Genomic DNA, 17,984 nt, shown 5'->3' on the forward strand with positions numbered 1-17,984 from the left:
AAGGTAAACTTATATGACCAGCTCTTAGTTGACAGATAATGACCCTGAAGCCCATTAAAAAAGCTCATTGTGGCTAAGCATTTAGCATACTGCGTTTTGATAAAATGTTCAACGAAAGCTTATGCGATCAATGAAACAAATTTTGCTTTGAAGTTAGCATTCTTCGTTTATTTGTTATAAATTTTCGTTCTTAGGCCAACCCACCTGTCCTTTGTCATATATTTGAAGGTTTCGAAATGTCATATATTCTACGGTACTTTTAAGAGAGCTCGTTAATTTTGCAAGAAATAAGAGGTATTGTAGCAAATTTTGGCAATTCTCAAACAATTTTTTTTAAATAAGACAAAATTCTAAGCATTCAGTATATTCTGAAATTTTACTTCAAAGCTTGCCCCTGGAACTGCCTACAATAAATTGCTGCATCTTCTGTGGTTTCAATTATATACAATTATCTTCACATAACATTGATTGACGATGGCAGTCTCCACTGAGCAGAAAAATTTCCATCTAACCGATTAATATGTAACAAGTTTGTAAACTTATAGTAGGTATTAAGATAGTTTATAAAGTCAAGTTATTATTACCCTTGCTATCAACCACCCTTGGTTTTAGTATTTTATAAGTTGTGTAAAAATGAAAAAAGTTGGTGTGCCTGTTGATGAGTCTCAAAAGTGCATAAACCACACTTATCATGGCATGGCGCTTAGGAAGTAAAACTTCTTTAGAAACCGGTACTGATATATGACCATGTGGACTTTCAGGGTGCAATTTCTTAGGTTGCAGTAAGCAAAGCTTTAAAGATACTTATGCTGTGTAATATGCTTTGATCTTTGTTGTACGAGAGATTTTTCTCCCAGAGAACAGCAAATACATTGATGTATTATAACTGCTAACAACAAATAAAACCTAATGCATAAATCAACTAGAATAAGAAGCTTAAAACACTTTGATAAACAATCGTTTTAAGTTTGACAACAATTATGTATTAGTTAAGGCCAACTATTAAAAAATGTGGATTTCAGTAAAATGCAAAACCTTGTCCTCTGGAAAATTTCACACAATTCTTCCAACAACAACTTTCTGGCTACGTTCACCACGGATGCGCTGATGCGGAACAACACAAGTTCGTTGAGACAAGTTTTTAATGAACATGAATAAAAATGTGTGTTTTAATGATTTTAATAATGTTTATATGTTTTTCGATAATGTTTTTTAAGTTTAACAAGTTTTTAATGATGTTTGGACATTATGTATCCAGTTTATAGCATGTACGTTACCGAGTTAAGTTTTCGTGAAGCTTTGAGTTTTTTGTTTGCGACTTACTTTAGTATGATAAAAATTTACTTTGCTTTAGTTTTTACTTCACTTACTTTAGTTTTTACTTTTCCCATTTACCCATTTACTTTAGTATGATAAAAATTGATATATAACTTTGGAATTAATTTTAAAGGATTTTGTTGTGTGAGTTTTGAAAAAGTTTGTACTCACTCATTATTTTACTTTGTCTTGTCTTAATATGCACTACATTGCATTTTCACAAATATGTTATTCAGAAATAGAACTGCTTTAATTGTCTTTTCTTGCATGTGTCATGGTACTTAAGATTTACCGTAAAACTGCAATGTGTTAATATGTTTATGAGCAATGTACAACGCTTACGTTAATAACTTCATTTGTGTGTTCGGGTTGTAAGTAATCTCATTTTATGTTTATATTCAGATGTTGTAAGGTGTGGTAATATATAACACAGGCAAAATGTGGTCATAAATACGCTTGGCAATGTGGTTTAAAATCCTAGCAGGCACGGTAGTATGCCTTACTCTGCTTCTATTCGAAGCTTATGTTTTTACCTCACTACCATCCGGCACAAAGTATAAGGTTTATCGCTTTCAGTTTGCGATTGTTCTTAATCTGGTGTTCTATGCTGGCTCTAAGCACCTTTGGCAGCGCGTAGTTAAAGATGTTCTGGAAGACAGTACTCCTAACATTGTGAAGTGCACGTGGAAAAGCATAGTCATGTTCTTTTTGGTTCTTGCTCACATATCCCCTTTTACGACAAACTTTGTCACCCGAGAACCAACATGGCTAAATATGGCGGCTTGGACCTGCTTTGGTGCTTACATACTGTTATTTGCCATGTTAGTGCCCTTAGATTATTTCTTCAAGTTTCTAAGAAAGACATCTCGCATAAAGTTCTTCAGTTCTCGGAAGATATCGCTTTTTGTGGTTGTTACTATCACTTTATGTTCTGTGATGGCATTTCAAACAGCTGTTCAAGCTCCTCGAATTATTAGGTATTTATGAATGGGGTTGCAACCATTTTTGTTATCTTTATGACCGCAATAGCTATGAAATCATGATACTATAAATCTAGAAGAGATTATGTATGCAAGTTTTCAGCTGTGATTTATTTTTGTATATATACAAACGGTTTCAGTGTTGAAGTTCCTATAGCTAAACTAGCTCCATCAATGGACAAAATGAGAATTGGTTTGATCAGTGACATTCATCTCGGTCCCACAGTTGGCTACACTCAGCTGAAGCGAGTAGTGGATATGACCAATGCTTTAAATCCAGGTACTTCATTTCACGATGTTTTCGTAGTACGGCAATTGTCAGACTAGTAATTTCTACTTCAAATGCGAGGTGGTGTGGTGCGGTATTTTTTTCCTTCAAACTGAGAAAATTCTTTGCACGACTCTCACTGGCGATTCCTCGTCACTTAAACCCTGGTTATCGAGCTGTCTTTGTGCAATTTTCGATGGACAGGCGTTGTTTTTTATTGCCCGAATGTGGAAGTGTTCATCTGGACCACTGAACAGAAGCAAGCATTCTTATTGCTTCGACTAAGGGCATTGCAACAGTAGTGTCACTTTATTTTAAACACTGGCCGCATTTTTGCTAGTTGATAGTGGGTTTGAAATATGGCAGTGCTATGTTATGTTGCTCTTTGGCAAGACACATGCAACACTTGCTCCTGTTTTCTGATCCTCATGGTCAAAACCACAAAAATCTAAAATGCGCGCAGACAAGCATGTTCAAGCGGAGAGAATTCTACGCTTAATTTAACTTGTGCAAAGTCTTTTCACAGCCAGAGAAAAATGTATCCCAGTAGTAAAATCACATTAAGCTCCTCGAGAAATACAAGATTAGAATTGTAATGATATATTGACTTCACTTGAATTGGAGTTGAAACAGATTTATTGACTATGCTAATTACTGAAAATGGTGCCATTATATTCTTGTCTTTAAAGTACAGGCCCTTTTTCTAGCCAGAGTCGAAAAAAACGCAGCTGAAACAAGACTTAGTTTCATTTGATTTGCAGTTCTGTGGCTCATACTGCAGGTAAAAATGTTAGCCGGTAACAATGCAGAGCTTTATATTTTTCAGATATTGTTGTATTTTCCGGGGACCTGATGGATGCCACACTGGCTGATGTTGATGGGGCAGCAACTCCACTGGCTGAATTAAAGGCTCCATACGGAAAGTATTTTGCAACAGGTAACTTGTTTTTTTATTTGAAAATAGATCAGTTGATTCTGGAATTAACATTAACATTCTTTGTTAAAACACATTTTATGGTTGTTTAAGGTTATACATATCTCTTTTCTGACTTTAGGAAATCATGAATATTACACTGGAGACATTGAAAACTGGTTTAAGGCTTTGGAATCATATGGTAAGCATACTTTTGGGCACAACTTAATTCACATAGTTATACTGTATTTAGTTTTAAGTCGTATTACTTTTAACTGTAGAAGGTTTGTTAATTACCTGAAAATAATTGCATATCTCTGTTCAGGTTTTGTAGTGCTGCATAATTCCAACAGAAAAATTCTAAGCAAAAGCAATCCAAATGATTGGATTTGTATTCTCGGCACCGATGACATACAAGCAGATCAGATACGGTAATTTTAACTGTTACACTATCTTCTTCAACGCTGGTTCCCAACTTTTTCCTATTTGTGGACCCCTAACTGCAATAATTATTTTCTCACGGACCTCCAATTCCAAAATTGTTACTTGATAGACTATTCATGAAGAATTAAAGTGTAATTCGAAGGCCCCCTGCTCCGCTTTAGCAGACCCAGGCTGGGAAACTTTTCATTTCAACATTAGGTTTAATAGGTATCGAATATGACAGACATTGGTAAGAATATTCAGATTTAAATACCACTTGCCATTTAAAGTGGTTTTTTAAGCTACTTGACTGAGTCAATATAAAATTAAGAGCAGTTTGTCCAGCAGAAAAAGTTGAAAACCACTGTTTTAAATCAACGCAGTCATCACCAATTTGTGGTAACGTTTCCGTCTTTCGTCCAATTTTGACGGAATGAAGCACAAAAGGCACTACAGTAGACCCTGCTGATTATGACCACTTTGGAACTAAACCATTTTTGTCGTAATATCCAAATGGTCACAATAACCGAAGCTGCTATGATGCTGTGTAACCACACCACAATCGATAAAGTTTCGTGCAAAATGACAAAAAACATCGAATTCATCATTTATTCGATTAATTAATATCAGTAGAAAGCAACATCAAAGTGAACGTCAGTAGATGAATCGATAGTACGTGTGACACCGTTGTCATTGTCACGTTGCATAATTCACACAAAAAAAAATGATAAAAAAAAGAAAGAAGTGGTCATAATGTTTGATAACTGGTCATAATAAACGGAAAATTTTGTATGAAAAAACTTGTGACCATACCAAATCGGTTATATAAAGTGGGAGGTCATATTAAGCAGATTCTACCGAATAAGCTATAGTTACAATGGCCAGCAATAATTTCTTAAACTTACCATAAATTCAAGAATAGAAAGTATGCATTTCACTAAAGAAATGATCTATTTCAGCTACGAAGGTCACGGTATGGACTTGAGCAAAGCTTACAGAGGATGCGACCTTTCACATCCTGCCATTTTGATCGCTCATCAACCAAAAGCGGCTCAAATTGCTCTCGACTCCGAATTTAGTATTCAACTAATCCTCTCTGGTAAGTTAATTAGCATTATCTGCAACTGATGGTAACCTATGATGCAAAGCCATTTTACCAACACACGGTATTTGGTTAACTTAACTATCAGACATTCTTAGAACATATTCAGTTACAAAACAATCATTAAACCTCAGAATCAAACCATCCTATAAGAGTATTCCAAAGATTGTTCTATTAAGATTCACATTATGTAACTATAACACAACATATTCTGTAAGTTAAACAATAATTTTTCAGGGCATACTCACGGTGGCCAGATGTACCCCATCATATGGCTTTGTTACCTCGTCAACCCCTTTATGAGTGGCCTGTATCGTCCAAAGGAGGATAGTTATGTCTATGTGTCCCAAGGTAGCGTCTATTACGGTTTCCCATTACGTTGGGGAACTTATCCCGAAATAACTAACATCACATTACGAGCAACATAGTATGCTTAAATTTTTCTGTTAGATTGTTTTTGTTTTAGTGAATTAATATTAAAACTTTTTTTATCTGAAATGGAGTATTACGTATTTTAACCATCTTCAATTAAGTTTGTTATATACGCGCTAGAAAACTTTTCCACAAAATTGCGTTTGTTCATTAATTTATTGTGGTACTGTAATTGTTTTACCTTGCTTTAAAAATACTTTAAGTTTGTTTTGCCTTTTCAAATTGTGATTTCAAGATGTTGTCTGGACATATTGTTTGTTATGCGAATTAGTTGGTTGTTCCTGTGATTAAATTTGTGTCAAATCTATTTTTTGTTGCTTGTTGTCACCACGCTTGGTGTAAATTTTTCTGTAAGCTTTCATATGTTTCACGTTTAGTATTCATAGTTGAACGAATATTATATTATTTAATATTGAGTTATGTTAGAGCTGATTTTTTGACATATCGCTTGTACACAACTTTTTGCATTGTTGACAAAACTGTTGCAAATGCTTTTAGTTTAGACTAAACTACTAAAGGAAGTTGAAGATTTGATGGAGGCATTTTGAATAAGTTTTTGTTTAAATTTTCATTATTTGCTATCTTTTTCAGGCTTTTTTGAGTGGTGAAACAACTAGACAATGTGTACCTACGGTTTTGAATTTATAAAATGTTATTTTATGGCAAATATTTTACTATACTTTACATTCTACAATGTACTGCTGTAGGAATCTCAAGTATGACGATAAAATGGCGACTGTTTTGTCATAATAAGCTTTATAACTAGGGCGATTATTTTTTGACCTAAAAAACGAAAATTTTTGACCTAAAAATTGAAAATTTTGACATTAAAAAACTTTTTTTTGACAAATTTTGACGTATGAAGAACTCAAAACGCAAAACGGACGGACAGGACGCAAAACAGTTCGCCATTCGGGTTCCTGCAAAACTCTTTTGGAAACTCTGGCATGTAAATCCAAGTTTTGTTGTCGCGCGTATTTGATGTTTTCGGCATTTCGAAAAATCACAAACAGCTATGAAAATTTAGCAGCTTTTTAAGAAAAAATAAGACCCTGGTTATTCTCGAATAAAGTTGCTGACTAAATAGTTAAGCTGAAAAACAAAGTAAGGAAGTAGACACACATAGAAATAGGACAGAATACAAAATAAGTGGCAACGTTGGAGCCAAATATAGCTAATCTAACTAAAACGAAAGTATGTGCATAAGTCTAACAGAAAGGCAAAAATCTGAACACAGACCTAGCCTATTCTGAGAAGGGAAATGAGCTAATTACAAATCACTACCAAAAAACTGCAGCTAAGACACAACAAAAACTGTTCAACACACTAAACTAAAGATACATGAAGTATCTAAAGCAAGAGCTGCACCTAACCTACAGCTGCCGCAAAATGACTTAGGACCTACCAAAAATTTTACACGTTTTGAGGTGTGTTGAGCATCACACCATATCAACCTAATTATTTAACTTAATGGTTTATGATTCACAATACGTAGACAATGGGCCATTTACAACAGTATAAAGTAGGCTACAATGTGTAAAATGAAGAGTTCACTGACAGTGCAACCTCGACGACACCACGACAATGCAGTTTGTAAACAATTTTGACTGTGTAAAAAATTTTGACAATTTTTGACCTAACGCTATAAATTTGACAAATTTTTGACTTTTTTTGACAAGTCAAAAAATAATCGCCCTATTTATGACAAATGAGATTTATTTCATTCAACTAAGAGTCACGCCTTATTTAACTAGGACTCTGTTGACATGCCAATGGTCTACTCTATACGCTATCTATAATTAATATGCGAAGTGACTATTTCCCCGCATGTAGGTCACGCAGCCTGTTGTTTAAGATCGGCGGTTAGATTAGGAGAATGGGTATGCAAAAAGTTGACTTTAAGTATTTAGGGTTTTATTGGAGTTACATTTGGATTACAAATAAATTTAGTTTAAGTTACTATGTTATAGTAAATGTAAATTTAGATTACTATGTTATAACATTTAAGTTATGTTAACAAGAACCTGTCAAAAATAGCTTCTAACGCACAAATTTTTCCCGTTGAAATAGTGGCAGCTAATAATATAGCATCCAACATATTCCATTCTGGGCGTAAACAACCTATTACGTATGAATCAACGCAAAAGACCTCCGGTAAGACTTCCGATACATTGTTTTTCGATTTGCATTGGGCGCATTCATTTTGACGACTGTTTACTACAGGTGTATATAGGTTAGTGTTAGACAGAGAATAAATACGCACTGTCTTAAACATTCCGCGTTCAGTCTCCCGCAAGTTGGAGGCTTTATAAAGAATATGACAACTTTCAATGTGATCGCTACTGTTCTGGTCTGTTTAACATTTCTGCCAAAAGCACAGCTGTTACCACGTAAGTAAATGAAGCGTTTTGTTCGAAGGCAGGGGCGGATTGTACAATATGTTTCCCGGTCGGTTCAATCCAGGTTGATCCCCATTCAATATCTGTGGGTTGAATTGCTCTGGGGTTTGATCGAACGTTGGTCGAACTGAACGACAACCGTAAAAAATACAGCACGTTTGTGCATTTGGCGTGTAGGTTTAAAACAAACTACCACAGTTAAAAAGCAGAGCTTTTATGCCACAAACAACAGAATAATTTCTGAAATGTTTGTTGGCTGATTGCCTTCTAACTTATTGTGCAGTAGGCCTATTCCCGAATGACGCTTCAAAACAGTTTCACACGAAGATTCCTAATCAAAAATAAATAATCCTATACAGTATACACGAAATTGTTGCCGGCTAAACGTTTGTAGGAAGTTTTAAGGTAGCCTAACGATGTTTGGTTTGTGTCAGAAATCCTCATTTCTCAACATCTTGGTCTTGGTGATCTTACTTTGTCTTTCCCCGAAGCAATTGCCCATCTTTTTTTGATTTTTGACATCGCTTTTTGTGATCGATTAGCGCCCGAATAGTGTTTTCCAACCCGTGACACCACACAATCTGTAGGCTATATCGCCAGGTACACTGTCCCCTTCGCGTGAAAAATTACGGATGAGTTTTTATTTTGTGTCATAACTTAAATACGAGTGTTTAGAACTTTATGAGGCTACGCGCTGGAATCTTTAAGTGACACTCGATTACAAAAAGATCAGGAAACAGTGTTCTATAGATGTTTGAACAGCTTCGGAGTTTACGACAAAACCATGGAAATAAGCAAGACATTAGGCCAGGACAATAATACACGACAAAATAATCTTACAATGTAGGATGGGTCTTGAAACCTGGAATTAAAAAATTTCCCATTCAAGATACTTAAAGGACCTAAAGTTGAGGTATTCTGGTGCAATAACTTTTGTAGCCTACTGATGCTGATCTCTCTCACTAATGAGCACGTCATTGAGCTTGCCTTACAACAATGAGGAAATATGCAAAAGGATGACAATGTAGCTGATACATTTGACTCGCGCATGAACTTGCAATTGTTTATTTGTCAGTAAACATTTACTTATACGGGCTATGGCGATGCGCAACTCCCTTATACCTTGGACAAACGGTCTTTACTAAAATAAATAAAACAAAAACGAACAAAGTAAGCTGCTTGGATCTACGCACTTGGTTGGATTTCACTGGACCCGGGCGCCATGTACAGCTGCTGCCATGACATGTCGTGTTTGAAACAGAATTGTCGTTACAGTTGCACAGCAGTGTGCCGCCGGATTCTTGCGGTATATATATTGATATATACATATACATATTTGTGCGACCTAAATTATCAGCAAAAAGCCCATGGGTTGTAGCCCAACTTACCTATTCTTACGGCTTTGTTATCGCACTATATAGCGCTTTTATAAGACAATATTAACATTTACTCCCTAAATCGATTTCCTACATCCGTCCCCGCATAAATCTATCTCATGCTTTGCGTACATCATTGTGTAAAAATGATGGGTGTTTTACAGCAGATAAATAAACTTAATAAGTGGAAAATTGTTCTTGCTTTTTCAGATCCATCCACAGGTCAGCTTGGTGGAACGGGTAAGGAAAGTTATTTTCGTTTACGGCAAGGAAGCGAATGTATTTTCAGTGACAAATAAGTTATTTTAATTGGAAACAGTCGATTTTGCGATTAAAAAACAGGTCGATCACCGATGGTTGCAAAACGAACCTTTATAAAGTTTATGCGAAATTGTATTCCAGAGTTCTTCACCAATGATAAAATCTATCTCGTCAGTAACTTCCAAGACAATTTTGTCGCGTCTCACCTACACTGTGTAAGATACGGAGGATCATTGGTCAAACTTATGTCCGAAGATGTTGACGATTTCCTGAGGTGGGCCGTACCGTCAGTCACAGGACGTCGTTTCTGGATAGGGATAGTTGGTGACATTGGTCTGAGCGAGCTAGGAACGTTTGAAAATCTGACTGAAGCCTATGTTGACTGCCAAAACTCAACCAACGATGACTTCTGTCAAAGCAACGTGGAAGGACCGCATCCAGTAACCGATGCAATTGCCGGCTCTTGTTTTGATGACGACAGTTGCTTGAACGAGAGTCGTTTCTTTGTCGATGGTTCATCACTGGCAAGCTACAACAATTGGGCATCGGGCGAGCCCAGCAATGATACCAGCACAGATGATTGCGTCGTGAACGTGTTTGAGGATTGTCACGACCCGGTAGGCTGCGTGACGTCGTATTGGATGACGTCACGATGTTTAGCTTCCAATAGTTTCATTTGTGAGAAAGACGGTAAGATTTTTTTCGTAGAAAATCATTTAAAATTGCGCCACGTCAATGCAATTTACGTCTTAACAATCTCAAAATTAATTTTTCAGCATGTCCAGACGTTATGGATCTAACTCCCTTCTTATCCCCCGAAGTTGACGTCAATTTGGAGGAATTTTTGGGTCTTCAGACAGTTTGTAGTGATATTTTCGTCAGAACCACGTGAGTCTGTATGCCTATTGCTTATTGTGTCGGGTCTACGTAAGCCTTGTTAGGTGGGTTTCAAAGCTTGAAACATTTTATTTGATACAGTTAGGGGAGTAGCGGCAAAAAAAACTAAAAAACAACACCAAGCTTTCACGGAAATTGCAGTAAAAGTTGACAATTGACAGAGTTATTACGATTTATTACCCAGGTTAAACTACTGTGCTCGCACATATTTGGATCTAATTGACATCCAGTTTGGTGATCCACCGGATAATATTTGCGCCCCTGTCCACAACGGATCTCTTATTGCTCTTATTCAAAACAGCTCTTGCGTTGCAGATCTGTCGGTAAAGTTTTGCGAATGCTTTTGATTAAATTCAGTGACAAGGTTTCCATTGAACTCTAAGACGAAACGATTGCAAAGTTTAAAGTTAACTGTGAAATTGTAAAGCTGTTTCATTGCGAAATAAAATTAGACGTTTTTTGGTTTGTTTAGTTTCATGTCTTGCAGGTTTCTGATTTGGAACAAACGGAATTTACATATCGACTACTCGCTCAAATAAGTACGACTGGAAGAAAAGTAGAGGACGCTCACATATCAAGACCAAGCTGCCTTAATTTAACGTTCCAATGCACTTACAACAACTCTGTTCTTTCGAGTTCTGATGCTGTTAACTCCTTTGCAAAGTATGTGCAGTGAACCAATTACTGAGATAGCTTGAGTTAAGTGTCTGCAGCCGAACAATACGCACATTAATTATGCTGTAGAATATATGTCTTTGCAAACTGAACCATAGTAGCCGTGCAGTTTACCTTTGCAAGTAGGCCTACAGCTTCATACCGATAAAACGGCAAGTTGGAATATAAACCCAAAATTTGTTTCTGTCTTCCTAGTTCGCTCACATTCACGCTGGATGAACACGATGGTCATTTCCACGCTGTCATGTCTTTATTTCCAAACGACAACTTCATAGAGCCATTGAACGGACCATTCAATGTGACTGTCCCTGATGACGTATACGTTGGTGTCGAGCTCTTTGAGGTGCCTGAAAATGGTTTTGTCGTCCAGGTAATTACACTTTAGATCTAATGTTATTTTGAGAAATAGGTGTAACTTTGTTTTTTGCAAGACTTTTGCATTGCATACGGTACCGTAGTTGAATGGTGAATTATTATTTACACTGCATATATACTATACAAACGGCATGTTATTGTGCATTATCAGTATCTGACTTCTGTATTTGGCACTGTACAGTAAAACCGATCATTTCCCGGCCTTTTTCGCATACACCGAAACATTCTTAAGATAGTTTTTGCCGGCTCGTTGTTTCAAAACGTATTTAAACTTCCAGGTACATACTTGCATTGCCTGTCCGTTTTTACTTCAAAAGTTTTGGTATTATCTGGTTCAGGACAGGTAAGAAAAATCTATGTTAAACGCTTGCCCAATCCTGGATCAAATTCTAGAAGAAAAACAAACTAGTTGATTAACTTTCAATCTCTGACACGTTTGTTTTTTAAGCTGCCCGGTTGACCCAAAAACGACGATTTTAAGCAACTATAACGGCACAAAATTCTCTATGAAGTTTGCGTCATTTCATTGGACCTTGCCTGTACCAAATGTAATTCTCCTTGAATGTGCATTAACAGTTTGCGACCCTAGGGTATCTGACGATTGCTATGATAATCCCGTAAGTGTATCACTTGGCATGTGTTAGTAGTAGCATTAACAGTCAAAAAATTGTTATAAATTAACAAAACTCTTAACTGATAACTTATGAATAAGTATAGCTGTATTTAAGGTAAATCATTAATTAATCCCTCGGTTTCCAGACTTTAACTTTTCCATCTCCATGTTTGCAGTCCTGCCTTCCGACAGGAAACACAACTAGACGGAGATCAATCAGAAATCCTCAGTCTTTGATGAAGATTCGTGTCGGTCCCATCGCCTTCCTTGATTCGGGTTCTTGCTCCAAGGTGAGTTTTCATTGATTGATTGGTTGAAACTTAAATTGTGAAGCAATTGTTGCCGAACAACAGAGAATTATATGATTTTGTCATCACTCATGGTTGATTAATTAATCAATATAACCCTCTTAAATAATTAATTAACAGATTCATCTGATGCCCAATAGTGTCCTTTTGCTTCCCTATCGCTTAAAGTCAGCTAGTTCTCTGCTGTCAGATACTGACAATTCCATATTCCCTGGCAAATAGATTTGCAACAAATCTACTAATTGGTAGTAGACTTCAGTACTTTTTCTTAATAACTTAGATATTTCCAATAACTTTTATTACTCCAACTAAGGATAACGGCGGATGTTCGCATCAATGCTCTTCTGCTGAAGATGGAGGAGTAGAATGTTTGTGTCCGGATTCGATGACCCTCGGAAGCGACGGGAAAACGTGTGAAGTTGAAAATCCAGGTTCGCATGTAACTTCCGTCATATCGTATTATATCATATCACTTCCACTTACTCAAGCGGAACGTTGTTAATTCACTCAAGTGTTTAAAAACCTTTGCAGGTCTGTATAAAGTTGATGACGTCATGTACGAAGATCTTGATTTTTCTGATGACGTAAGCATAATGACCAAATTCTTTTTGGTTGGGTCATTCTGTCTAACTGCTCTATCCGTTGCTTTCGTGGCAAAATATCGCTCTAATGTGAAAAAGCAGGCCAAGTCAACCTCAGAAAGCATTTAAAAATTATCATCAATGACTCACAACGCCTGCTAGCGTGTTATAATTATTGGTGTTAAATCGCCCGCTGTCGCTAGCAGTGAAGCTTGTTATATTATAGAAATGATGCCTTTGTCCTCGGGTTTGTTCTGATCAAACGTATTAAACAAGAGAGATTTTTATGATTACTTTTATTTTGATAATAAAGTGTATAAGCAAGCATAAGTGCAAACGTTTAGTAAATGGGTATAGCGACATTGAGCAATAGAATTAGTTGGAGAAAAAAATCCATACACAGCGAAGCAAATAAAGTTAATCTACTGGTTACCACAGTACTGAGTACAAATTTCAATTAAAAGCACTTAAGATTTAGTGGATTTAAATCACAGCTGCTTCAATGCGACATTTAATACACAACAACCTTTTTCGAGAACCTGTCTTTGAATACCCGGTAGCTGGCGCAAGCGAGCAGCAAAGAAAGAGCAAAAGCGGCCAGTGCAAAATAGAAAAGTACCTCCGCTGAATCCGCTTCAAAATTTTCATTATCGATCTTGCTGGACTCTGAAATCGAGTATAAAAGAAAAATAAATATAATGGTTAGTTAAATGATGGCCTGTGAGTTGTGACTAAATCTGCCACAGAAAAGTGCAAAAGTAGACCATCGTTAAGTGAACCTACATGGGGTACTTCGTAACTTGAATTTTTTCTTCTCTTACATATGATGTCGTAAGTTAAGTCAAGATACAAACAATTTCCAAAGGCGTATAGTCTGACCTGAACAAGTGCGTTTGTCTTTCCCCAATACCATTTCAAGTGGACAAAGACACGTGACACCGAGTTTGTCGTCAGCTGAGCACTCATGCGTGCAGCCTCCGTTGTTCTAGGAAAATGGTGTTACTTTGTGCGTGGTGTGGGCTTATGCGTAAAAATAGGTGACTTTCATACCATAGTTGGACTGTTAATTCTCTAAACGTGCTCGCTAAACAGGAATATAATTCTTGGGATCTTGGATTACAGAAGAATGAAATTTGACAATTTTAATGTTCACCTTTTCACAGGAAGATCCCCTAACTACGTCATGTCCGACGTCATCGTGGGTAGTGTCATCGATGGCGACCTGTTGGGCCTGCTTTGCTTCCTTCGCGTTCATGACGAGTTTAAATGGAATAGTCATTTGCTTAGATGCGATTGCTTCCGCATTTCGCCTCCTTCTGTCGCTGACACCATCGCAGTCCTTATGACGACATAGAACAAGTGTTAACCACTTATATAAGTTTCAGAAACTGACAAGGAAATGAAATGTTTTTAATGTCACAAATTAATCGACAAAAATAATGAGGAACTCACGTTGTCAATTCCGTGATCAGTCGGAAGTGCGCGTACCAGACAATGGATGTAAACAAGCGACTCCGGTTTTTGAGTAAAAAGAAAAGATTCGAACGAAAACGAGGCTTCCGAAGAAACTGAGTTCTCATAAACGGCGGTGTCGTTCACTGGGCACCTAAGCGAACAACACGCAGGTTACAACTTAACATAACAGACAGGACGAACTACAAACCAAAATACGTCACCCGCTTAAAATGAGATCAAAGTGAACAACCCCGTCGTCTCTAATAAATCTGTCAGAGTCTGACGCCCAGCATTCATCAGCCTAACAAAATTTGCAACAATGATGAGTGACTGCGCAGCTAGTGAGTTAGTTAGTTAACTAGCTAGCTAGTTAAGCTAGCTCTTAACCAAGCACGTTGCATATTTGAAAAGATAAAAAGTCAAAAAAGTTGACTAAGAAAAAAAATTGACTTGCAAGTAACGTTCTGCAATCACCTGCAACACAACACCGTCACGTGACACCGATGCGACGACATACACCGTTTCAGGTACCAAAACTTCGGGGGGATCACCGGAAAAGTGCTGGGTAAAATTGCGGTCGCTAAAAATTTCCATATTGATGTCAAAGGCCCCATTTCCGGAAACAGCGTCCACACGGTTGGGTTCTCTGAACATAAAATTGGTATATCAGCCATGACGTAATTAAGACGTCATGGTTGACATTATCTAATAACCTATTAATTTAAGATGATCCAACTATTTATAAAACAGTGAAGCAGCGTTAATCTGCACCCGAACTCGGTAATGATTCTATCACTCGGGTGTAGGTGAGCGTATATGTCGACAGGAGTAAAACATTCTGACGTCAGAGTTATGGGTTGATAACGTTGAATCACAGCACCATCTTGCGGATGTCTCCCACTCCCAAACTCGGCATGAATCGTGAAGTTATAGCGAAGAAAGCGAATCGGATTCAGAAAACGTTTTTTGCGCCCGCAACGTCCGCAAAACGGAAACTACGGCAAAAATAACATCTGGTTAAGATATTGTGGTGTTGGAACCGGTAATAATATTGTAATATTTCATTGCGAAATTTGATTTAGAACATTCTCAATAAAGTTGCTTGCCACACTATGCACGACTTTCCTTCGTAGTCGCATAAGTCGCACTTGTGATCAGTGAGAAATGCAAACGTCGCCAACTAGAGCAAATAGCAGTTAAATGAATGCTACTTCTCTGTCTCACCGTCACCATATCGCCAACGACTCCGCATGTTCCCGTTCCCAGTTCTGCTTGAAGAACGTTGCCATTTGTCGCTGGACAACTGTCGTTAGATGTTGCTGTTGAGCCCAGACGAATGTTTTGAATGTCGACGTATTCCTTTGCGCACGTGTTGATGCTATGTGATAAACGTGGATTAAACCTGTTAAATCTGGTTGATAGATGATAGCTACAGTAGAAGTTCCAATGTAATTTAAAAACCTGCGCACTGTGCAGGTTGGAGACAGACACAAGCATTGCCACGATCATCACAAATGCTTTGTTTAATTACGTCAAGTAATAATGAATAGATCATACACTTAGTTTTTTTTCTTCAGTGGTTTGTAAGAGTCTTAAATTAAAATTTATATAAAATTAGCCAATTAAAACAGTTTAAAAATAAAATTGTTTAGCACTTACACAACCCTATAAAATCTCGGACCACAATAAACTTGAAGATTAAGAAATGTCTCCCATGGTTCTTCGTCCTGAGTAACTGCGGGATCTGGAGCTTCCATTTCCGCCGGACATTCTTAAAACAAGTCGAGGTTGTGCGATACAGTGTATGGATTGCTAAGTCGCTCCATGAATATAGATAGGATACAATAAAAAATGTTCACTAAAATGTTGCAAATAATAATTTAATCGTTTAAGAGGACTAATGATTCTGTAGACGAGGAAAAACCCGCAGTAAGTTTTACAAAAAAATAAACAGCTGCGCCTCACCCTCCTTTTCGCAAATCGCTCCAAATGCACCACCATGACATGACCAGCACCATGACTGCCAGCACTTCTCAACAACGAGTGCGGATTCATTGCACCCGTCAAAGTGCTGACAGTCATTGATGACGAACAGACCGCATTGAACGCCAGGCTCGGGAAACCCGTTTTTCCACGGTAGGTAGGTGACGTTGTTACCATTCGCATCCACCCATCTTTCTTCGGAGCAGGACGCGTCTCCAATACACGTCTCACTCACAATATCATTATCAAAAAACGGTCCCGGGGTGTCGAAAAGACAATCCTCCGGATTTTCTGTACAATTTGTGTAGAGTCTACTGTCGTTGAGGAGCCCTTGAGTTGCCTCCTGTACTCCATCTTTCATCACTCCTAACCAGAAGCCACCAAAGTCGTGGAAATCGATGCCTGTAGCGAAGTTGAAGAATTCCTGAGTTTCCCGATCGGGCATCGTCGCTAATCGTCCTCCCCAACGCCGACAGAAAAATTCTGCTTCCGGTTGATAGAGATCTCTCCGGACAACTGCGTAGATCTTGCCGCGAAATCGAAACTCTAAATATAATTAAGCGATTTTTTGATGCTAGCTATAGGGCAGGAAATTTGCACACTAATTCTATTATAGCTACTGTAAGTGTAAGCTAAGTGTTAGTTAAGGTAAGTTGAGCTAAATTTATTACTTGCACACTTTACTTATTACGTTAGTTAGGCCTATAACTAACTGCCTGACTTAATACTAATTGACATAACATAATAACTGGAAAAAAATGAAATGCCACCACTTGTATTACAACTTCTACTTTCGGCTGCTTTAAGTAACGTGGCTATTTTTTATTACAGTGATACGAGTTATCTTGATTGACAGTTATAAATACATTGCTGCTTTTAACCTACCATTTGCACCAAGGTCTCCAGCATAAGGATCTGAAACAAAATAGCTTTTTTAAATCACGTCCAATTTGACATTTCAGTGAATATCACAACATAGCCCTCAATATCGCCTGGTCAAAACCTTTTAATAAAAGACCAAGGACTCGCCCAAACTACCAGTTTAGACCAGCGCTTATCACAAAAATAATAAGAATGTAGAATGTAACTAAAACAAACTTCAATACTTACGTGGATGGGACGTCCCCTCTTGTGCGAATGAAAGTAAAAATAGAAGGCCAGAGGTCAACGTGATGTCCATGTTACGAAAGCAAGGTGACGCTCTTCAGACGAAAAGATCAGCTAGGCAAACAGTCCGAGAAAGCTGGACCACAAAAGCGATTTATCTTAAGTTGTATAAATATACTGTATTCTAGCTCGACTGGTTACATACGAAATAATACAAAGCCATCACCTAAATCTTTCCTGATAAATTGGATACAATTTGTACAAACCGAACCTGACTTGCTGCAGCAGAAATGCTAGCTATAGGCTTATGTCATCTGCTATATTACCAAAACATTTCGATAACTGATTACCCTATTAGTTGCACGGTAACGATTGGTAACTGCGTCGTGGTTAGGTTTTAGGAAAACAATCGCCGATAACAAGCTGCTTAGCGGAAATAACATTCAATGAGTCATAATTCATTCAACGAATGACATCACACACGCGATAATATATACTGCTATGGAATCTAATCTGAAA

At 37.4% G+C, this 17,984-nt stretch overlaps 3 protein-coding genes across 3 annotated transcripts; 2 read left to right on the forward strand and 1 right to left on the reverse strand.

Moving 5' to 3' along the window:
* The first annotated feature begins 1,602 nt into the window (after positions 1-1,602).
* Positions 1,603-5,742, forward strand: LOC143451501 (transmembrane protein with metallophosphoesterase domain-like). The gene is made up of 7 exons (XM_076952110.1): positions 1,603-2,294; positions 2,438-2,577; positions 3,392-3,502; positions 3,621-3,680; positions 3,804-3,909; positions 4,861-5,000; positions 5,241-5,742. Exons 1-7 carry the CDS (start codon positions 1,780-1,782, stop codon positions 5,429-5,431), a joined length of 1,263 nt encoding a protein of 420 aa, XP_076808225.1. The 5' UTR covers positions 1,603-1,779; the 3' UTR covers positions 5,432-5,742.
* Positions 5,743-7,632: 1,890 nt separating this feature from the next.
* On the forward strand, positions 7,633-13,213 carry LOC143451500 (uncharacterized). Its single transcript, XM_076952109.1, has 12 exons — positions 7,633-7,825; positions 9,421-9,450; positions 9,613-10,161; positions 10,248-10,359; positions 10,553-10,691; positions 10,856-11,031; positions 11,239-11,413; positions 11,697-11,761; positions 11,867-12,035; positions 12,208-12,321; positions 12,653-12,770; positions 12,871-13,213. The coding sequence occupies exons 1-12, from the start codon at positions 7,753-7,755 to the stop codon at positions 13,047-13,049; spliced, it is 1,899 nt and encodes a 632-aa protein (XP_076808224.1). The 5' UTR covers positions 7,633-7,752; the 3' UTR covers positions 13,050-13,213.
* Positions 13,214-13,226: 13 nt separating this feature from the next.
* LOC143451499 (uncharacterized) lies at positions 13,227-17,828 on the reverse strand. The gene is made up of 13 exons (XM_076952108.1): positions 17,692-17,828; positions 17,469-17,601; positions 17,244-17,273; positions 16,341-16,904; positions 16,035-16,146; positions 15,600-15,753; positions 15,147-15,370; positions 14,850-15,021; positions 14,597-14,676; positions 14,373-14,526; positions 14,074-14,259; positions 13,800-13,905; positions 13,227-13,586 (listed from the first exon to the last, which is right to left on the reverse strand). Exons 2-13 carry the CDS (start codon positions 17,536-17,538, stop codon positions 13,432-13,434), a joined length of 2,007 nt encoding a protein of 668 aa, XP_076808223.1. The 5' UTR covers positions 17,539-17,601; positions 17,692-17,828; the 3' UTR covers positions 13,227-13,431.
* Positions 17,829-17,984: the final 156 nt, after the last annotated feature.

This window comes from Clavelina lepadiformis, chromosome 4 (genome assembly GCF_947623445.1).
Source record: "Clavelina lepadiformis chromosome 4, kaClaLepa1.1, whole genome shotgun sequence".
Lineage (NCBI taxonomy): Eukaryota > Metazoa > Chordata > Ascidiacea > Aplousobranchia > Clavelinidae > Clavelina > Clavelina lepadiformis.